General features: G+C 41.7%; 1 protein-coding gene across 1 annotated transcript in view; it reads left to right on the forward strand.

The window, feature by feature from the left end:
• Nucleotides 1-19,118, forward strand: part of PPP1R14C (protein phosphatase 1 regulatory inhibitor subunit 14C) — a 106,898-nt gene extending 87,780 nt beyond the window's left edge. The window contains exon 4 of the mRNA XM_001135266.7: nt 17,505-19,118. Within this exon, the coding sequence (XP_001135266.2) occupies nt 17,505-17,579 (75 nt within the window). The 3' untranslated portion in view covers nt 17,580-19,118. The remainder of the gene's footprint in view (nt 1-17,504) is intronic.
• Nucleotides 19,119-20,844: the final 1,726 nt, after the last annotated feature.

Here is a 20,844-nt window from a genome sequence, read left to right on the forward strand (position 1 = left end):
CCTGGAAATGTTGCTTGTCTTTCTATTGCCTCTTCGATGTCTCCTCTGTATTAGTATGTGTGAGTATAAAGGAACATCCAAGGCCCACCCTTCCCCTAATGCTCTGTGTCTTCCGTCACACCCCAAGTCTGGCTAGCTTCCAGTGCTCGAAGGGGCATGTCTGGAGCCTTCATAGTTCCTGGGCCAGTTGACACTTTGTCTAGTTTTTTCCTCACTCAGTTGACATTTAAAGATTTCAGTGTCTCCTCTCTCTTTTTCTTCACTTTTATGCCAGAGTTACAGGAATTAATCAGTTCATTTGTACAATCCTTTACTCTGCAAAACTTTGAGCAGCTCCTCTTATTTCTTATGCACTCACTATGCTAGGAAGACAAAGATGAGTAAGACTTTTGGAATCATGTGGGGGTGACAAGTATGCACATGGATTATTTTGTATGCATTGTAACTGTGTGAAGAATATTTTGCAAATTTTCTTTCTCAGCTTGTGTATTTTGCCCAACATTAGGTGTCTGACACTTATCCTTGTTAATACAGAAAGCTGTTGTTCATTCATTTTTATTACTGTATAGTATTTCTTTCTGTTCATACACTGTAATGTATTTATCCATTCTTCTGTTGATACTCAGGCTGTATTCAGTTTTTCATTATTATGAACAGTGGTGCAATAAAATAACTATTATTGGCCTGTTGCCTTCCTTGTGTACAAGACTTTCTCCAAGAATATATAAGAAATGGAGTTGCTCTTAAATGTTTGCACCAGCATGCATGCCCACCAACAGGATATAAGAATTCCCTATTGAACTCATGATTTCTACACCTGGTATTGCTAAGTGTTAAAAATTTTGCCAACTGATGCTATTTCATTGTTTCAACAAAATTTTTCCTGACTGCTAGTAAGGTTGAGACATTTTTTTTTTCCTACTTGCTTATTGGGTGTTCATGTTTCCTTCTCTGGGAATTTCCATTTTGAAATCTTTGCCCACTTTTCTTTTGAGTTGTTGGTGTTTTTCTTGTTGATTTTTAAGAGTTATTTATATATTCTAGATGACAATCCTTTGACCTTGATATAGGTTGCAAAGTTATTTTCCCAAACTGTGGAGCTTATTTTCACTTGTGTTATCTTTTGTGTACAGAAGTTTTAAATTTTAATCGAAGCCAAATTTATTAATGACATCTTTGGCTTGTGCTTTTTAAAAAAAGGCTTGTTTAAGAAATCTTTCGTGACTGTAAGGTCTTAAATACAGTCTTCCTTGTATTTGGCTTTGAAAGCTTTCACTTTCACTTTTTACACCTAGGTATTCAAACCCTCTTGAATTTGTCTTTGTATATGGTGTAAGGTAGGGATCTAATTATGTTTTGGCCTATTGTCCCAGTCCCATTTATTGAGCAGTCAGTTCAGTGTACCCTCACTGCTCTGTAATCCACTTCTGTTGTATGTCAAGTTTCCTTTTAAGTAGGGACTACTTCTGGCTATTTGTCTACCCCTGCATTTTGTCTCAATTACTAGGGTTTTAGAATAAGTTCTTAATAAAGGTCCAATAAGTCTACAATTCCTTATTCAAAGTGTCTTAACTGTTCTTGAATATTTGTATTTGACTAGAATTGCATTAAATTTATAGGTTAATTTGGCGAGAGAAGAGATCTCGATGATGATTTGTTCAGGACACACAAAAATGGACACTGTAACTTCCTGAAGGGCAGGGACAGGTTGGAGGAACGGATGGGTAACAGTGAGTTAGTTCACTTTTGGTCATTTGAGACTGATCTGCCCATGGGACATCTCATGGAGATCTTTGGTAGCCCCAGAAAATGTGGGTCTGGATCTCAGGGTGAAACCAGAGCTAAAGATGAGATCTGAGTCACTAGTGTGGCTGGTAAAAGAGAGTGCCCCAAGGGGCCTGGGAACAGAGCTTTGGAGGCCAGCATTTAATCAGCAGGTGGTGGGTGGGAGTGCAAAAAGGGGAGTGAGGAGGGGCGGTTAGAGACCCAGGTGGAGAATGTACAGCAAATCTCCACTTAACATCGTTGGTAGGTTCCTGGAAACTGAGATTTTAAATGAAACTACATATAAACAAAACCAATTTGACCATAGGCTAATTGATATACACAAGAGTTAAGTTCCTACGGCATATTTCTGGTCTCAAAAACATTTCCAAACTTCTAAATAAAGACCCCCAAACACTTCTAATATTAAACATTGAAATAAATGTGAGCTATATAGACATTTAAGAAAGACTAATAAAATCAAATTTGATAATTAGTCACCCCGTTTGTGGTGAATCTGTGAGTGATAGTGATCATAGTGGCAGTGGGTTAAATCCAGGAACAAATGTGTGCAAAGTGAAAATTGTAAGGAGCGCCCCCCTCCCATCACATGGTTCCAAAATAATCAGTAACCAGTGTGGGAGGCTGGCCAGGCACTTTCGGACTTCATTGTTTATTGCCATGCCTTTGAGTGATCATCATATTCTTTATGATTTTTGTTTTATAATAATTTTTATTCATTTATTTTCCACCCCTCTTTTTCCAGTTCAGTGTGGCTAGTGGCTGGAGCTCATCCTGGCAGCTCAGAGCACACACCAGGCAGGAACCAGCCCTGCAAAGGAAGGCACCCCATTGCAGGGCATGCTCCCACCTGCACCCACATTCATTCACACTGGAACGTTGTAGCTATGGCAGTTCACAAAACACACACAGCTTTGGGATGTGGGAGGAAGCCAGAGGACTGGTAAAACACTCAGGCAGACATGGGGAGAGTGTGCGAATTCCCACGCAGACAGTGGCTCTGTGGGGGAGTCTATTTTTTTTCCCCAACCTTATGTCAAAACAATGCGGAACAAACCAATGTTCTTGGAGGCCCTGCTGCAGAGGGAAGTAGGCAAGCTCCTTGAAAAACTCCCCCCAAAATTGTACTGCTATACACCCACTAGAATGACTAATATGAAAAATACTGACAACACCAAGTGTTGGGAAAGATGTGGAAGAACTGAAATTCTCGTACCCCGCTGGTGGGAGTGTAAAATGGTACAATCACTTTAGAAAACTGGGAGGGGGGGTTTAGAAAAAGTTGAGCATACACATTCCACAACTCAGCCATTGCATTACTGAATTTGGGCTCAAAAGAAACAAACAACAACAAAAAGACCGTAAAAATACTTGTAAAATTTATTCATAACAACTTTATTTGCAATGACGAGAACCCCAAACATTTATCAGCAGATGAATAGATAAACAAATAGCGGTCTAGCTATACAATAGAGTACTACTCAGCAATATAAAGGATCAAGCCAGCTGGGCGTGGTGGCTCACGCTGTAATCCCAGCACTTTGAGAGGCCAAGGCAGGCAGATCACTTTAGGTCAGGAGTTTGAGACCAACCTGGCCAACATAGTGAAACCCTGCCTCTACTAAAAATACAAAAATTAGCCGGGCATGGTGGTGCACACCTGTAGTCCCAGCTACTCGGGAGGCTGAGGCAAGAGAATCGCTTGAACCTGGGAGGCAGAGGTTGCAGTGAGCTGAAATTGCGCCACTGAACTCCAACCTGGGCGACAAAGTGAGACTCTGTCTCAAAAAAAAAAAAAAAAAAAAAAGGAATCAAACTACGGACGCACACAATAGTATCTAGTATTGGTGACTCTCAGAAATATTGAGTGAAAGAAGCCAAGTAAAAAAGAATGCATAAGAGGAATGATTTCATTTACATAAAATGCAAACTAATTTATAGTGACAGATTAACTGGGTTTGGGACCAGATGAGCTCTAAATGGGAATAAGACATCTTTGGTGGTGATGGAAATGTTTTTTCTTTGTTGTGTTTTAATAGGCAGGATCTCATTTTGTTGTCCGTGCTGGAGTGCAGGAGCACAATCATAGCTCACTGCAGCCTCGAAATCCTTGGGCTCAAATGATCCTCCTGCCTCAGTCTCCTGAGTAGCTAGGACTATAGGTGCGCACCACCACACCCAGCCAATGTTTTAAATTTTTTGTAGAGATGGGATCTCGCTTTATTACCCGGGCTGGTCTCGAATTCCTGGCCTCAAGTGATCCTTCTGCCTCAGCCTCCCAAAATGCTGGGATTGCAGGTGTGAGGCACTGCACCCAGCTGACGGAAATGTGCTGCATCTTGATAGTCATGGTGGTTTCCTGGGTATAACCAATTGTCACCACTCATCAGTGATACACTTGAAATAGATGCAGTTTATTGTTCTTAACTTATTCCTCAATGAAGTTGATAACTTAAAGAGAAAAGGAAACATAGGGGTCCTTAGCAGTGTCAAGGGACCTGGCTGGGGGCACTGGACGTGCCAATGAGGAGAGCCTTGATGATTCTGGGGGCTGCCTGGGTAGAATTTCAGTGGGCAGAAAAGTCAGCATTCCACGCACTCTATTCTTCCTTTCCTCCTTCCCCTCCTTCTTTCTTCTTTTTTTCCCTGCTTTGCCTCCTTTTTAAATTCTTCTTTTCTAATTTATAAGACAGCTAGAATAGGAGGGAGATACTGAGGGCTCTGGAGATTTTTATTGTCCCCTTGGGAAGAGGCTACGGGCAGAACTGGAGGAAAAGGTTCGTCGTACTCAGGGGAGAATTTCCAGTCTAGCTGTGGACACTGACCTTTGCATGTCTTTCATCCCTCCTCCCATACTGGAAAATGAAAGGATTGTTGTGTTTATCATAACACATTTTTGGTCATTTTAGTTTAGTTTGTAATTAGACTACAATTACCTAACCCGGTTGCTTAATAATAAAGACTACTCACCCCAGGCAGCATGGTGCAAAGGGAATTGTGCCCTCCACCCCAGGGCGGTGATCATCCCGGGTCCCTTTGGCCTTTATATTAACCTACGGTTTGAATCTTGGTCTGACCATTGAGCTGCTGTGTGACCTCAGACAAACCGCTAAACCCTTGTGAGCCTGGTTTATAATACTTGTAATGATCAAATGAGACAGTATGTGAAAATAAACAGAGTGGCTGTCACATGAAAGGTGCCCAGTAAGTATGTGCTGTATCTGAATCCCTGACAGATACTCAGTACCCACGAGTGCACGGTACTGTGCCAAGCAAACTAGAAATGCACACACATAGGAAAGAATAGTCTCGGGTGAGTGAATGCATTAAAAAGGTCCATGCGGTGCATTCTCAGATCCCAAAATAGTGCCCAGGACTGAGATGAGAGGTAGGGGCCCAGGAGTTTACCGAAGAGAGGACCTTTTCATTGTTTTCGGTGAGAGGGTAAAACTTCACCTGCAGTGTGACAGCCACATCCAAAGACTCAGAGGAGCCAGCATGAGGAGGAGGAGCTGAAAGCGGAGGGAGGTGGTTGGTGCCACTGTGTGTGTGTGTGTGTGTGTGTGCGTGCGTGCGTGTGTGTGTGTGTTTAGCCGGGAGGGAGCTGTTGGGAAATGCTACCTAAGGAATGTTTTCAAGTGCAATTCTAGCACTTCATGATGTGAAGAATAAATACGATCTCCTTTGTAGTCCCTTGAGAGGGGAGGTCGCACAGTCTGGGTGGCTCTGGAGTGGCTGATTTTGGTCCTGGGCTGTTGCTCAGGCTGTGGGGAGGAGCGGTCCCAGGCAGGAATCTGAGGAAGAAGCTACAGGGACTGTGGCCCTTGGCCAGGTGGGACGAAGAGCCTGCTGTGGATTTTCTCAGCGGTTAGAGTCTCTGTTGTCTAAGCTGGGAAAACTGACCATCACTGAGGGAGAAACACTGGTGGAACGCTGACAGCTTCCTCAGAAGAAACACATGTGTGCTGCGCCCAGCCTGACATCCATGCCCCAGCCTGAGCACCCATGGTCTCACTTGGTGTCACACAACATACTTCTCCTCTGTCTTCAATGTCAAACCTTTCCCATGGTGAAAATGGGCAGGGGTGGGGCAGGGGGGATATAAGCTACATTTTTCTTAGTGTGGTCTGAGTAGCATATTCTTTTTTTTTGTTCTTTGAAACGGAGTCTTGCTCTGTTACCCAGGCTGGAGTGCAATGGTGTGATCTCAGCTCACTGCAACCTCCACCTCCCGGGTTCAAGTGATTCTCCTGCTTCAGCCTCCGGAGTAGCTGGGATTACAGGCATGTGCCACCATGCCCTGCTAATTTTGTGTTTTTAGTAGAGACAGGGTTTCACCATATTGGTCACGCTGGTCTCGAACTCCCAACCTCAGGTGATCTGCTTGCCTCGGCCTCCCAAAGTGCTGGGATTACAGGCGTGAGCCACCATGCCTGGCCCAGAGTAGCATATTCTTGATTTGAATTTGTAGACTGGAAAGTTCAGTGTAGTCTGATGATGATGATGATAATGATGATGACAGTATCAAGCACTTGTACAGCACTTACTACTCTTTAAGCACTTTTCCAAACATGTAACATACAGTAATTCATCTCATCATTTAATCCTTACAGCATCCTTGAGGTGAGGTCTTACTGTCATTGCTCCTATTTATAGGTGAGGAAAACTGAGGCATGGAGAAAACGATTCATTTCTAAGTGGTGCAGAAGGATTTGAACCCAAGTCATCTGACTCTAGAGTCCCTCTCGTAGGCATGTGGCCACACTGCTTCTTACCATGTGTGTGTGTGTATTGGGTGACTCCTTCCTGGCAGGAACAAACCCATTAGGTTTTTTTTAGGCATCTGTTTCAAAGGGTTCTTCTATATTTGTAAGCCAAACCTTTTTCTGCTGTTTCTCTCCTTCTTGCATCATTATACGATCCATAGTCCTCAGGACACACGGCCCCAGCCTCATCACAAGCAGTACATGCGACAATTTGTCCACCTGCAGTTCTGTCCCTGCCCAGGGCTGAGCACAACAGCCCACAGAGAATGCTTCTGCTGAGAGGTAGATTCTAAGGTGTGGACCCAGGATCTCTTAGGTAGTATTTTGAGACGTATTTGGACAAAAGCTACTGAGGCAGTATAGAAAATAGATACTGCTTGTCTTGAAAGCTAGGTCAAGGCAAATGTTTGTTTGTCTTTTAAAAATTATGGCAGTTAGCTGAAATTGTATTTCAACTGCTAGGAAACTAGAATGGCCAGATCTTAGAAACTGGTGGAGAGGCAGTCAGTTAATAAAAATTTCTCCGGAAGGAGTGATGGGGGAAGGAGAGAGGAGAGGGTGGGAGGAAGGAAGGGGAGGGAGCTGGCCCTTCCAGAGCAGTCATTTCCGGATTCTGTGGCCTTTAAATGAACACAGAGGTCTTTCGAGGCCTCTCAGAGCTCTGGCTGCCTTCTGCAGTCTTTGGCTGTGGGAGGCAGCATGGGAGGAGCCTGAACTGGCCTGACAGGGGCTGTCCTTTGCCCGCAGGGCACCCGTTCACCCCCAGCTGCAGCTCATGCCATATGTTGGCAGGGCCTGTGTTTCTGTGTCTTCTTTCCCAGCTGGCCTGGGAGCTCCTGGAAGGCAGGGCCTCTGCCACCTTCTGCTCTGCATCTCAGCACTTGAGTAGAGTCTGGCATAGACTCTATTTAGATTAGAGCATGGGCTCAGTACATACTTATCAAATTCAGTTGGCATCAAGAAGCCTGGATTCAAACATTTGCTTGGTGATCTTAGGCAGTGACTTGTAATGAACTAGAATATCAGTAGTTTTGAACTGTAAAACCTCTACTACATTGGATTAAATATGGGAACATGTAAAGAGGCCACACAGAGGAGGCCTTCAATCAGGGTTTCCTTCTTTTTTTTTGGCAGTCGAGCGTAAGCAGTGTCAGATCCCCATACAGAAACCACATCCACCAGGGAGTTCCTCATTGATCCTCACCCATCCTTTTAGCCAGGGACTGAAACTTCAAAAAAGAATGGATTCCCTTTTTAGAATATTGCAAAAGATCATGTCCTTTGTGGTTAAAGAATTGCCTTAAATAACATATCATTTTCACTTGAATATCCTGCAACAGGGGAACACTCGTGTTCATCCTTTCTTTCAGCATGTCCAATATATGTACAAGTTACATGGGAGGAGGCTGTATAAAGGTAGTGGTGAAACATCAGCTTGGAGACAGCCTGGTTTTTAATAAAATGTACACAGAACTTTTATGAAGACAGACATATTCTGGGACAGAAAGCAATTTTCAAATTTAAAAAGATTCAAGCCATACAAAGTGTGTTCTTTGATTACAGTGGAATTACATTAGAAATAAGTAACAGAAAGATTATCTGGAAAATCTCCAAATCCTTAGAAACTAAATGACACATTTCTAACCCACAGTCCAAAGAAGAAATTAAAAGGGAAATTAGAAGCTATTTTAAACTGAATGAAAATAAAAGCCCATCATATCAAAATGTGTGAGATGCCACTAAAGCAATTCTTAGTGCTGCTGGGGGTGGGGGAACATACAGCAGTAAATGTCTGCATCAGGAAAGGTCTCAAAGCAATGGCCTGAGCTTCCACCTTAGGAACCAGGAAAAGAAGAGCAAATTAAACCCAAAGCAAGGTGGAGAAAGGAAATAATAAAGATAAAAGCAGAAATCAGTGAAATAGAAAACAGAAAAACATGCTGGGCACAGTGTAATTACACGCCTGTAATCCCAGCACTTTGGGAGGCCAAGGCGGGTGGATCACTTGGGGTCAGGAGTTTAAGACCAGCCTGGCTAACATGGTGAAACCCCGTCTCTACAAAAAATATAAAAAATTAGCTGGGCGTGGTGGTGCATGCCTGTAATCCCAGCTACTCGGGAGGCTGAGGGAGGAGAATCACTTGAACCTGGGAGGTGAAGGTTGCAGTGAGCCGAGATTGTGCCGCTGCACTCCAGCCTGGCTGACAGAGTGAGACTCCATCTCAAAAAAAGAAGATAAAAAAAAGAAAACCAATAAAGAAAATCAGTGAAACAAAAGCCGATTCTTTGAAAAGATCAATACAATTGATAAACTTGTAGCTGTAATGATAAATGGAAATAAGGAGAGAAGACACATTACTAATGTTAGGAATGAGAGAGGTGACATCACTACAGATTCTATAGATATTATGCACAAGCTTGTGCCAGTAAATCCAACAACTTAGTTGAAATAGGCCTGATATTGTTACCAGTGGAGAATGTCCAGGTTCTTGGCGTTTTGAACAAAGAATTGGACAAAACACACAAAGCAATGAAAGAATGAAGCAATGAAAGCACAGATTTGCTGAAATGAAGGTACACCCCACAGAGTGGGAGCGGGCTGGAGCAAGTGGCTCAAGAGTGCTGGTTACAGAAACCTCTAGGGGTTTCCCATTGGTTACTTGGTTAGACCCTAAGTAAATGAAGTAGTGGCCTGCAACCAGTCTGATTGGTTGCAGAAGGTGACCAATCAGAGGCTGAAGTGAATTTTCAAAGTTACACCCCTGTGCAGATGAAGACTAGGCCTGTGACCAGTCTGATTGGTTGCGGGAGAGGACCTATCAGAAGTACTTTCCATTTTTCATCTGCAATGCAGAAAGTGGGGAGGGTTGGAAAGAGAACAGCCTCTGATCCTTTTGTTACCTGAGTGTGGAAAGTTAGGGTTTTCCTTTTGATTCACTTCTAGTCAGTCTGTGCAAACCAGCCTTAGGTTCCCTGCCTCCAGACCCTATTCTCCTGCCTCAACATTGTAATATAATAAGAAATACATATTTGCTCTCTGCTTCAGGTCCTTGGCACAGAACTCCTAAAACTCTTACAATTTCCTGAGCAATCAGTTGCTATGTACATCTTTTGTTATAATATTTCATCTTTGACCGCAGTTCTTGACCCAGATCTCCTAATCTGTTGGAATTTCCTGGGTGATAGGAGTGTCTTTTGTTCTAATGAGGCATGTCTTGGTGGGCACCTAAGTGGGTGCTGGTCACCAGAAAGACCAAGCCACAGTTAGAAACTTGGAACTTTCAGCCCTACCCCCATCCTCCAAAAAGAGGAAGGGGGCTGGAGATAGGGTTAATAATTGATCATGCCTATATGATAAAGCCCACATAAAAATCCCTGAAGAACTGTGGGGTTCAGAGAGCTTCTGGGTTGCTGAGCATATGTATGTGCGGGGAGAGGGGCCCAGAGAGGGCATGAGAGCTCCATGCTCCTTCCCTCAAGCCCTGACCTGTGTGTCTCTTCATCTGCTGTTCATCTGTATCCTTTATCACATCCTTTATTAATGTAATAAGTAAATATAAGTGTTTCCCTGAGTTCTGGGAGTTGCTCTAGCAAATTATTGTACCCTCAGAGAGGGTCATGAGAACCTCAATTCATAGCTGGTCAGCCAGAAGTATAGGTTGACAACCTGGAACCTAGAATTGGCATCTGAAGCTGGAGTCAGGCTTGTGGGCCTGATACTTTAACCCGTGGCATCTAACTCTAATGCCAGCTCCAGGTAAATAGTGTCAGAATCAGCCAGGCACAGTGGCTCACGCTTGTAATCTCAGCATTTTGGGAGGCCGAGGTGGGCGGATCACTTGAGGCCAGGAGTTCGAGACCAGCCTAGCCAACATGGCGAAACCCCATCTCTACTAAAAATACAAAAATTAGCTGGGCATGGTGGCACATGCTTGTAATCTCAGCTACTTGGGAAGCTGAGGCACAAAAATCGCTTGAACCCGGGAGGCGGAGGTTGCAATGAGCCGGGATCATGCCATTGCACTCCAGCCTGGGTGACAGAGTGAGACTTTTGTCTCAAAAGAAAAAAAAAAGTGTCAGAATTGAATTGAATCGTAGGACACTCTGTTGATGTCTTCTGGAGAATTACTTGATATGTGGGGCAACCCCCCACCCACATTTTGGTGACATGAGGTATTCTGTGTTGAGTGTGGGAGTAGGAAAGAGAGTTTTGTTTTTGCTGTCTCATACAGGAAAATTTCTTAATAGGTATAACCTTTCAAAACCTCCCCTCAAACACACAACAAAACAAAACAAAACAACAACAACAACAAAAAAAAACCCTCTAGGCCCAGATGGCTTCAGTGGGGAATTTTACCAGACATTTAAGAAAGAAATCCTACCAACTCTACATAAACTCTTCCAGAAACTAGAAAAGGAAGGAATGCTTCCCAACTCATGCTATGAAGCTGGCAATACCCTGATACTAAAGATAAAGATATTACAAGAAAAGAAATGTACAGACAAGTATTTTACATGAACATCGATGTGAAAATTCTGTCAAATTGAATTCAACAATATGTAAAAAAGCCATTATGATCAAGTGTGGTTTATCCCAGGAATGCAAGATTAGTTTAACATTTGAAAATCAATGTAATTTACCACTTTAAAAAACTAGGAGGGGGAAAAACCCCTCTAATCATGTCAGTAATGGAAAAGCATTAGACAAAACCCAGCCTCTATTGCTGATACAAACACTCAGCACACTAGAAATAGAAGTGAGCCTCCTTAACTTGATAAAGAATATCTGCAAAAAACCTACAGGTAACATACTTATCGGTGAAGGACTGAATGCTTCCCCCTAAGATCAGTAACATGGTCAGGGTATTCACTTTCACCGCTTTTATTCAACACAGTATTGCAGCTTTTAGCCAGTACAGTTAGGCCAAAAAGAAATACAAGGCTTCTAAATAGGAAGAAGTAAAATTGTTTTTATTGATAGACAACGTGACTGTGTAGAAAATTCAATAGAATCTACAAAAAATCTCCTAGAACTAATATGAGTTCAGCAAGCTTGCAGGATACAAGATAAATATATAAAAATCTGTTGTATTTCTCTATACCAGCAACAATTGGAAGTAAAAATATACTGTATACAATAACATCAACAATATTAAATAGGAATATATCTGACAAAAGATGAACAATATTTGTACACTGGAAATTATAAACCATTGCTGAGATAAGTTAGTTCTTAACTGAGAGTAGAGATAAATCATGTTCATGGGTGAGAGGATTCATTAGTGTTGAGATGTCAGTTCTCCCCAAATTGATCTACAGATTTAAGGCAATCTCAGTCAAAACCCCAACAGGGAAATTTACAAGCTGATTCTAAAATTCCTTTTTTTTTTTTTTTTTTTTGAGATGGAGTCTCACTCTGTCACCCAGGCCGGAGTGCAATGGCACAATCTTGGCTCACTGCACCCTCCGCCCCCCGGGTTCAAGCAATTCTCCTGCCTCAGCCTCCTGAGAAGCTGGGATTACAGGCACCTGCCACCATGCCTGGCTAATTTTTGTATTTTTTTAGTAGAGACAGGGTTTCACCATGTTGTCCAGGCAGGTCTTGAACTCCTGACCTCAGGTGATTGAACCACCTCGGCCTCCCAAAGTGTTGGGATTACAGGCATGAGCCACCGCGCCCAGCCCTAAAGGTCTTAAGGAAATTTAAAGGACCTAGAATAGCCAAAACAATTTTGAGAAAGATCAACAAAGTTGGCAGACTAACATTACCTGATTTCAGGATTTACTATAAATAAATCTGTACTTTTCAAGACAATATGGTATGGGTATAAACATAGACAAATAAATAGATCAGTGATTCAGCCATTCCACCCAGAGATATTTACACAAAAGAAATGGAAGCATATTCCATACAAAGATTTGTATATGAATGTTTTAAACAACTTTATTTATAATAGCCCCAAACTGGAAACAACCCGTATTTCTACCAACAGGTGGATAGATAAATTGTGGTACATCTTTATGATGGATGCTACTCAGCAACAAAAAAGGAATGAACTATTAATCCATGCAGCAGTTTAGCTGAATCTCCAAATAATAGTGCAGAGTGAAAGAAGCCACACTAAAAAGTACAGTGTTATGATTCCATTAATGTAAAACTCTGGAGAAGGAAAACTAATCTGGAGTGACAGAAAACAGGTCAGTTTTTTCCTGGGAATGGGAGGAGGGGGATTGCACAGAAGCATGAAGAAGAAACTTCTGGAGGTGTTGGATGTGTCCATGATGTTAGATCATGCAGATAGTATGCTTGTGGTTGTTGTCTGCCTTAAATACGTTCAGCTTATGGCATTTCAATTATGCCTTAATAAAGCTGTTAAAAAAAAAGAAAACTCACTGGGAACCTTGTAGCCTCTTCCCCAACCATTCTACTCAAACTTCTCTCATCTAAGACACACTGGCCCTTTCTTGCCCGATCCATTATATTTGTCTCTGTCCTGATTTACTCAACTTCTCATTGCACTTGACTTAGGTGAGCACCTCTTTCTGCTAGAAACACTTTTCCTTCTTGGCTTCTGAACATCACATTCTCTTGGGTTTTTCCCCTAGCTCTTGTGGCTCCAAGTCCTCTAGCAAACCTCATTTGTTAGGGTCACCTTTGACCCTATCTTCCTCTCTATTTATACTCTACTCAGCTCCAAGGTTATCCCACCTAGTCCTGCAATTTAAAGCAGCAGCATCTGTACATCCCAACAGAATTTTCTGGGATAATAGAAAGAGTCCCTATCGGCATTGTCCACATGGCAGCCACTAGCCATCTGTGGCTATGGAGTACTTGAAATGTGGCTAGCGTGACTAACAAATGAATTTCAAATTTTATTTATTTTATTTTATTTCAATTTAAATAGCCACATATGGTTAGTGGCTACCGTATTGAATAGTCCAGGTCTAGATCACTGTATGTTTACAAACTGTGGGTGGGAACACATTTGCTGGTCTGGACTTTTATTTTTTCAGAATAAAATAAATTCTATTTTTCACAAAATATTTGTTTCAGGCTGGTATCTCCAGGGCTCACGCATAGTTGTTTTTTTGGTTTGGTTTTGTATGTAAGTTGAAAGGTACTGATCTAGATGCCAATGATGTCCATGTTAATGTTTTCAACCATGAGCTGAGGCCCAAAGTCATATTTGTCATCCTGACATCTCATCACAAATCTGTAAGCCTGCTGTTTTTCCCTCCAGTTTTCCCACATCTCAGCAAATGGCACTATCTTTTCCTCCAGTTGATGCGGAACAGTGACCTTAACTTTCTGCTTTCCTGTCCCCGCTCCCCACCACACCCTACTCCCACACTCAGTCCAGCAGCAAGGTCTACTGGCTCTGCCTCCTAAATGGGTCCCGGGTCTACCCACTTGTTTCCATCTGGGTTTCTATCAACATACTCTAAGCCCATGGCATCTCTTGCCTGGAGTACTGCTGTAGCTTTAAACTGGTCTGTGATTCACTGTTATCTTCATAAGACCCACAGTGGCCAAAGGAATCTTCCAAAGCCATAAATCAGATGCTGCTGCTGCCCTACTCCAGAGCCTCCAAGAGCTTTCCACCGCGATGCTCTGTTGTCACCTTTCTGTGCCTATGAGGCCCTGGTAACTGGGCCCAGCCCTCCACCACAGTCACCCTGGCCATTCTGTGCCAGGGACTTCCACTTCCTTGCTTATTTATCTTCAGGGCTCTGCACATGTGCTGTGACCTAGGCCCCCCAGATCTTCCCAAGATGGCCCCTCTCTGTTAATTCGTCTTAACTCAGAGGTGATTTCCTCAAAGGAGCAGCACTTCTCTGACTAAATCAGTGTCTGTAACCCAAGTTGGAGTGATAGTATTTTAGGAGTAAATGAGATACATTGTTACTGAAATAGAGTGCTTTTGAGTAATAGGAGCCAAGAGCCATCAAAGTATTCTTGACTAGAGATCCTTGAATTTTCTTTGCAAATCATCTGTAATCAACAAAATCCTTCTGTGCAAGTGATACTGCCAAGTTTCTGTATGGAGAATAAATATTGGTCTTGCTATTTTTTAACTTAGTCGACTGAGCACCCCATTATGCAAATTTAATGAGCAGTTTAAAATATGCATATTATGCACAACATAGTGTATTAAGATATAGATGTATAAATTATGTTAATATAAAATTTAAAATGAGAGTATTTCATTAATGTGAATATATCATATGCACAAGGCAAATAGCATTTATTTAAACTTTTTAATCTCTGAAATTTATGTACATCATGATTAGCTTTGTGAGAAAGTTTGAATTTGATTTAGGTTACCAAATTTGATTTCAATTATCCAAATTTAAATTTGATTGTCATGAAGAGAAAGGGTCTGTAGGGTCGATTATTCCTTATGTAATTTTAGTCTTTACTTTTGAAAATGTGTTATTAAAATAGTGCAGAAAAATTACCAGTTATTAACAAAATAAATTATAGGGTTTGTGATTTTTGACCTTTGCTTTAAAAAAAAAAACAAGCTTACATTCAAATACTGAAACTTTTTGTAGTAGTCATATGCATAACAGATTCCAAAAACAACAAAATTGAAACTGTATGTGCAGAATACTATGTATTGGTTAAACCACATAACACAGGAAGCAATAGGAAATGCATTTACATTTGCAAAATTAAAATTGAATATAAATAGGAAAATGTGGCATGATTTTATCCTAGAAAATTATTTAAATCAGAATAGACAGTGTTCAGAAAATTAAAATAAGGCCTCCATTTTACTTCACTTGTATTTCATTCTGTACAAGTTCAGAAATGGTGGTGATTAAAATGTTTAAGTCACTTTACATTCTTCTGGGATAGCTCTCCAAAGGGAATAATCCAAGCTACAGACAAAAATTTATGTACAAAGACATTAATTATGGCATTGTTTATAATTTTGAAAAGTCAGGAGCCATCCAAATATCCAGTGGTGGGAGGAATTAAGCAGATTGTATAACATCCTTACAAAAAGATTATATAACCACTAACATTAATTTTTAGGAAGATTGTTTAATGTGGGAAAAAGCATCTGACATAATGCTAGGTGAAGAAAAAGGATATATTTATATGGTATGATCTTAATTAGGTGAAAACAATATATTTTCTTCAATATCCATAGAAGAAAATATATTAATAGTAGTTAATTCTGAGGACTGCATTGTTGCTGGTTGTATTTTCCAGGTTTTCTAGAAAAAACACATATTACTTTTATAATAGGGAAAAGATTATTCATAAAATAAATTTTGGTGCTAATATAATATTAAATATTTAGGGTTACTGTGCTTTATAGCCAGAGAGTAGTGCAGGGCTCATTTAGTCTGGGAGCTCATGAGTGAGGATTATAATTGATAAGGGAGATTGAGAGCTGTTTTTCAGATGGCTCCATGGACAGCAAAGTTCCTCGGTGTTTTTGCTCTCAGATAGTCCCTGATGTGCTCAGTTCTGTCACTTACTGACTGTCGCTTGCTGATCAGAAAGTCTGATTGGCTGTTAGCTTTGTATTTGACAAATATAAAACAGGAAGACCAGGTAGTTGTTACCTAATAAATATGACTTATCTGGTGGCCAAACATTTTAAAACAGGAGGCAACAATGAGAGATTCCTGATGGTGTAAAGTGGGAACCATTCTGGATCATTTTTCAATCTTTAGGTTCTGATCGATTTACAGGTCATGAAATCCTTTTAGTGAGTCTTCCCTAGCATTACTTGGTAAATGAAATTAGAGTAGAATAGAAATACCAGAGTGCATGGCATGTAGTAAGTATCCTGTAAGTTTTAATTTCAGATGTGTGTTTGTAGGTACCGGATTGTAACATAAAGTGTGTTTTTGTTTTGGTGTGGTTTTTTTATCTATAGTTTGCTGTCAAAAAAGTTCAAAGACTCTTAGTGTGATCTACACCAGTGGTGTGCAGTATTCTCCAGTGATAAGTAGCATCAGTGTCACCTGGGAGCTTGTCAGAAATGCACCTTATTGGGCCCCACCCAGATCTACTGAATCACAAACACTAGTGGTGGGTCCCAGCACTGTGTGGTCCTTAATGAGTCCCTGTCTTAGTAGTCAATTTTCTGTTGCTATAAGAGAATATCACAGGCTGGGTATTTTATTATAATAGAGGTTTATTTAGCTCACAGTTCTGGAGGCTGGGAAGTCCAAGAGCATGGCACTGGCATCTGGAGAGGGCCTTTTTGCTGCATGATGTCATGGTGGAGGTTATCACATGGTGAGAGGACAAGTGTGTGCCAGCTCAGGACTTTCTTCTTCTTATAAAGTCACCAGTCCCATCTTGGGGACCCTACTCTGATGACCTTATCTAATCCGAACTACCTCCCAAAGGCCCTACCTCCAAATGCCATCAACATATTAATTTGAGGATTAAGTTTCCAATACATGAAATTTGGAGGACACATTCAAACCATAGCAGTCCCCCTGGTGATTCTGATGCACACTCAAATTTGAGGCACACTAGTCCAGCCTTGCCATTCTTGGTGAGGTTCAAGGACTAACACTGGCATCACCTGTGAGCTAGTTGGAAATGCAGAATCTCAGACCCCAACCTGGACAGGCTCACTCAGAATCTGTGAGATCACCGGTTAATTTATTTGCATGGTAATGTTAAATAGCTCTGATCTCAACACAAATGCCTCAGGGGCCAAGTAGGTCATGTCAGTAGTGAAAGTAGCCTGGTTTCCCCCCTAAAGAAAGTAGAACAATAAGAAGGCATTGTGGTGTGAAGTTTTAGTATTCTTGATTTGTTTTTAAAAATCCTGTATTATACCAGTGGGGGTTAACACATTCAACCAAATTCATCAACTAAGGTTAACTGCAGTTGATATCAATTACTTTAAGCAGATTTTTAAACACAGAATTTTAATAGTGACCCTCATATTAACTTCTTCTGATCTCTTTTAGGAATTTATCAAAGAGCTGCTTTCTCGGATAAGAGGCATGAGGAAACTGAGCCCTCCGCAGAAGAAGAGTGTATGATTCTGGAACAGGGTGAAACTCTCCCAGAGACGAAGAAAGAGTCCTGGGATTTGTACTTCATGAAGACTTTTGTGAAAGAATAGGTGTCCTTATGAACAACTTTTTTTTTTTTTTTTCTTTTTTTGGTGTGAAGGTGGGGGGGTCTATTAGACATTTATTCAAGAGCGTTCTTTTTTTGGTTTTAAAGGTTTTTGTTAATGTAATATTTTAATAGCAAAGATATCATGACTCTAGCCACAGCCTAACCAAGGATTATCAAAGGAGGTGGACACTCAAGGAAGGGCTGCGCCAGGCTGCGTTTTCTGCAAGGACTCAGATGTTCAGTACCTTATGATACAGGGAAGATAGTTTTCTTACAAGTAGTTTGGTAATATTTTTTTCTTAAGTTGTACATTTGACTCAGCTGTCAAATTTCTCATACTTGTATATATCTACACACAACTAAGTTAAAATGTTGATGTGAGTTTTATTTCACATGGATGGAATAAACTTGTGGTTGTCCTTTAACTGGAGGTCCCAGCACATGTGTTTTCAAGAGGCCACTAGGCATTCTTCACTGAGTGCTGCTGACTTCAACGTTCACTTTATGCACCAAAGTGAAAGAATTCAGTGTATCCGTTATTTTAATGCGCTACACCACAGAAATGTTAAGTTGGTCAAGGGCTTAATTTATGGAATTTCTATTATTTCATTGGTTGGGATGCTTTGCCAGGTCATGTGCTTATTGTCTCATTTTGTAGTCTTTTAAAGTTGTATGAACCCTTAATTTGAAGAACTAACTTGATTTCTAGAGAAATATCCACACTATCTCAGTGGTATTTTGCATTGGAAAAAGGAAGCACTGTGTAGCAGTGAATTGTCTGCTTTCCACTGAGTACTGTGTATTATTCTCTCTCCAGGAAAGCAGATCAAAAGAAAGTTAGCAGATTGAGTGTCTTCTTCCTTAGAAATAGGTTCTGGTAGCTTCTGTGCCTGGGTAGCATCAGACCAGTGGGAGTAAACTGAGTGTTAAGTGTCAAGGTGAGAAAGCCTCACATTCTCTCAAGACAGTTGCTCTAGGAGCTGATGTGGCTGGTTTGGAAGTGTGGAGATTGCATTTCTGGCTTCTCTCAATGGCTTGTGTTGAGGACTCTGGGTGCTCCTGGCCCTAATTGTGCACCCTGATCCCCGTGCTTGGAGCTAGGCCTGGTGGCGTGCTCTAGCCCTCTCAGTTACCAGGTCTTTGGAGAAGGATCAAAATTCAGATGGAATGTGGGATGGGTAATAGGTGAGAGTAGAAACTCTTCCTTCCCTCCAGGAGGCCCCTGCTGCCTCCCACAGAAACCCACCTACCATAAGATGTCTTCAGGTGGCCTTGTCCAAGGATGGGGGTCAGGCATTTTATATCAAGGGTGCTCTGAACATATTTTATTTTTTAAAAAAACTATGTTTGTGAATTTTGCGTATACTGGCAAGCTTTTGAAAATGTATTTAATTTTGTATTGTTTACCAATGATTTATTTACAAGATATTTACTCAAATAAATGGAGCTGCTTACAAGCCTGTTGACATGTGTGGCTTGCGCAACACGTTAACATGATGGTTGTGCTGTGTCAGTTTCTCTGCAGAGGTGAGGACCAAGCACCTCACCTCGTTTCGTTTCATTTTCAAGGATTTCTAGGCATGTAATCCTGGCCCTCTCCTCAGGCATCTTCAGATCAGGTGGTGAAAGCAAAGGAGCTGGGCCACATTCTTGGGCTGAGAAAGAAGACGAGCTCTGTGTGCTCAGCCTGGCACTGTCCTAGGCCATGCTCCTTTCATTTAATTAAAACTCCTCTTTGCCGTTTGACAAGAACCCTCAAAAACATTTCAAATTAGTAAACTATTCCACTTGTTAGAATGCCTTGCACCATGGAAGTCAGAAAAATACAGAATGGGCAGGATTTCTGTTAGGCTTAATTGACCAGCCCATGTGATGGTCTCAGATGAAGTAAGAATTGACTTTTCCTCCAAAGGCCTCTGCTCCCACCACACACTTCCTCCCCACCTTCCCTCCTGCCCTGATCCCCGTGAGTGCTTCAGCAAGAAGTTTGGGCCTCTTCCTTGACTCCCCAGTATGCTCCCAGTCACCCAGCTTGTCCTCTGTGAATACTTCTCAAACATATCCCATGTCCAACTTTCCTGGATTGCTGCCACCACCTTGGGAACAGATTCTCCATGTCCAGGCTTGTCTCCCTCTGATCCATCCTCCACCCAGTTGCCAGAATAGTCTGATGACTCCACCCCCTGCTTGAAACCCGAACCCTCTGCATGCCTTATGAGAAATGTTGTCTCTGCCTCTCCCACCTCATCTTTTGGCCTTGTACTCATGCCCAGTTCTGCCAAATTCCTTGGAGTTTCTGGCGTGTTCTATGTATTTTCTTCTCTGGTGCTTTGTAAAATCTGTTGCCTTGGCCCAGAACGCCCCCTCTGCCAACAGGCTGTATCCAGAGAGCTGGGTTAGACCCCCTCCTAGGTGTGTTCCCCCTCAGCTCCAGCCTATGCTCTGTCATAGACGCATCCACAGTATCATTATTGCCTATCCATTTGTTGGTGTCTTCTGTTAGAATCTAGGATCCTCGAGGCTGGGAATCTGGACTTCACCAAGCATCTGGTCCTGGGCTTGGCCCATCAAAGAGATTGTGTGTTTGCCAGTTGAATGAAAATGACAAAAGATTCAAGAAAACTCCACTGTTTTCTTCCCAGCTAGAGTTGTGGTTCTTAGATCTGAGTGTACATTTGAATCACTGGGAAGCTTTAAAAACAATGGAAGCCTAGGCCTCAGTCAATTCTGACCAGTTAAATCAGCGTCTCCAGGACAAGAGCTGGGGTGTTTGTTTTCAAGCTCTCCAGCTTGTGCATCGCTGGGCCATTGGGTCACTCTTGTGCCATTGGATGGCCAGATGCATTAGCTTGACCTCAGCTCTCCATGTTTATGCTATTACAGCAGTTGGCAGCTGTGGTATTAGCACATTCACTATTTCTCATACAGAGTCTTCTCACTAGGGCAATGGCTCCAAATTATCCAACTTCTAGTGCCACGCTCACTTGAACATTGGGAAATCTCAATGTAAACTTCATGGAGTGGCTTCCATTTATAATGATCATAATAAAAGCACTGTGCTAAGTGCATGCTTTACCTCATTTAATCCTGACCTTAACCTTATGAGGCAGGTGGCATTCTCATTTTACAGATAACAAAATAAACTCAGGCTTAGCAGCTTACCTAAGTCCACACAGCTACAAC

Source organism: Pan troglodytes, chromosome 5 (genome assembly GCF_028858775.2).
Source record: "Pan troglodytes isolate AG18354 chromosome 5, NHGRI_mPanTro3-v2.0_pri, whole genome shotgun sequence".
Taxonomy (NCBI): Eukaryota; Metazoa; Chordata; class Mammalia; order Primates; family Hominidae; genus Pan; species Pan troglodytes.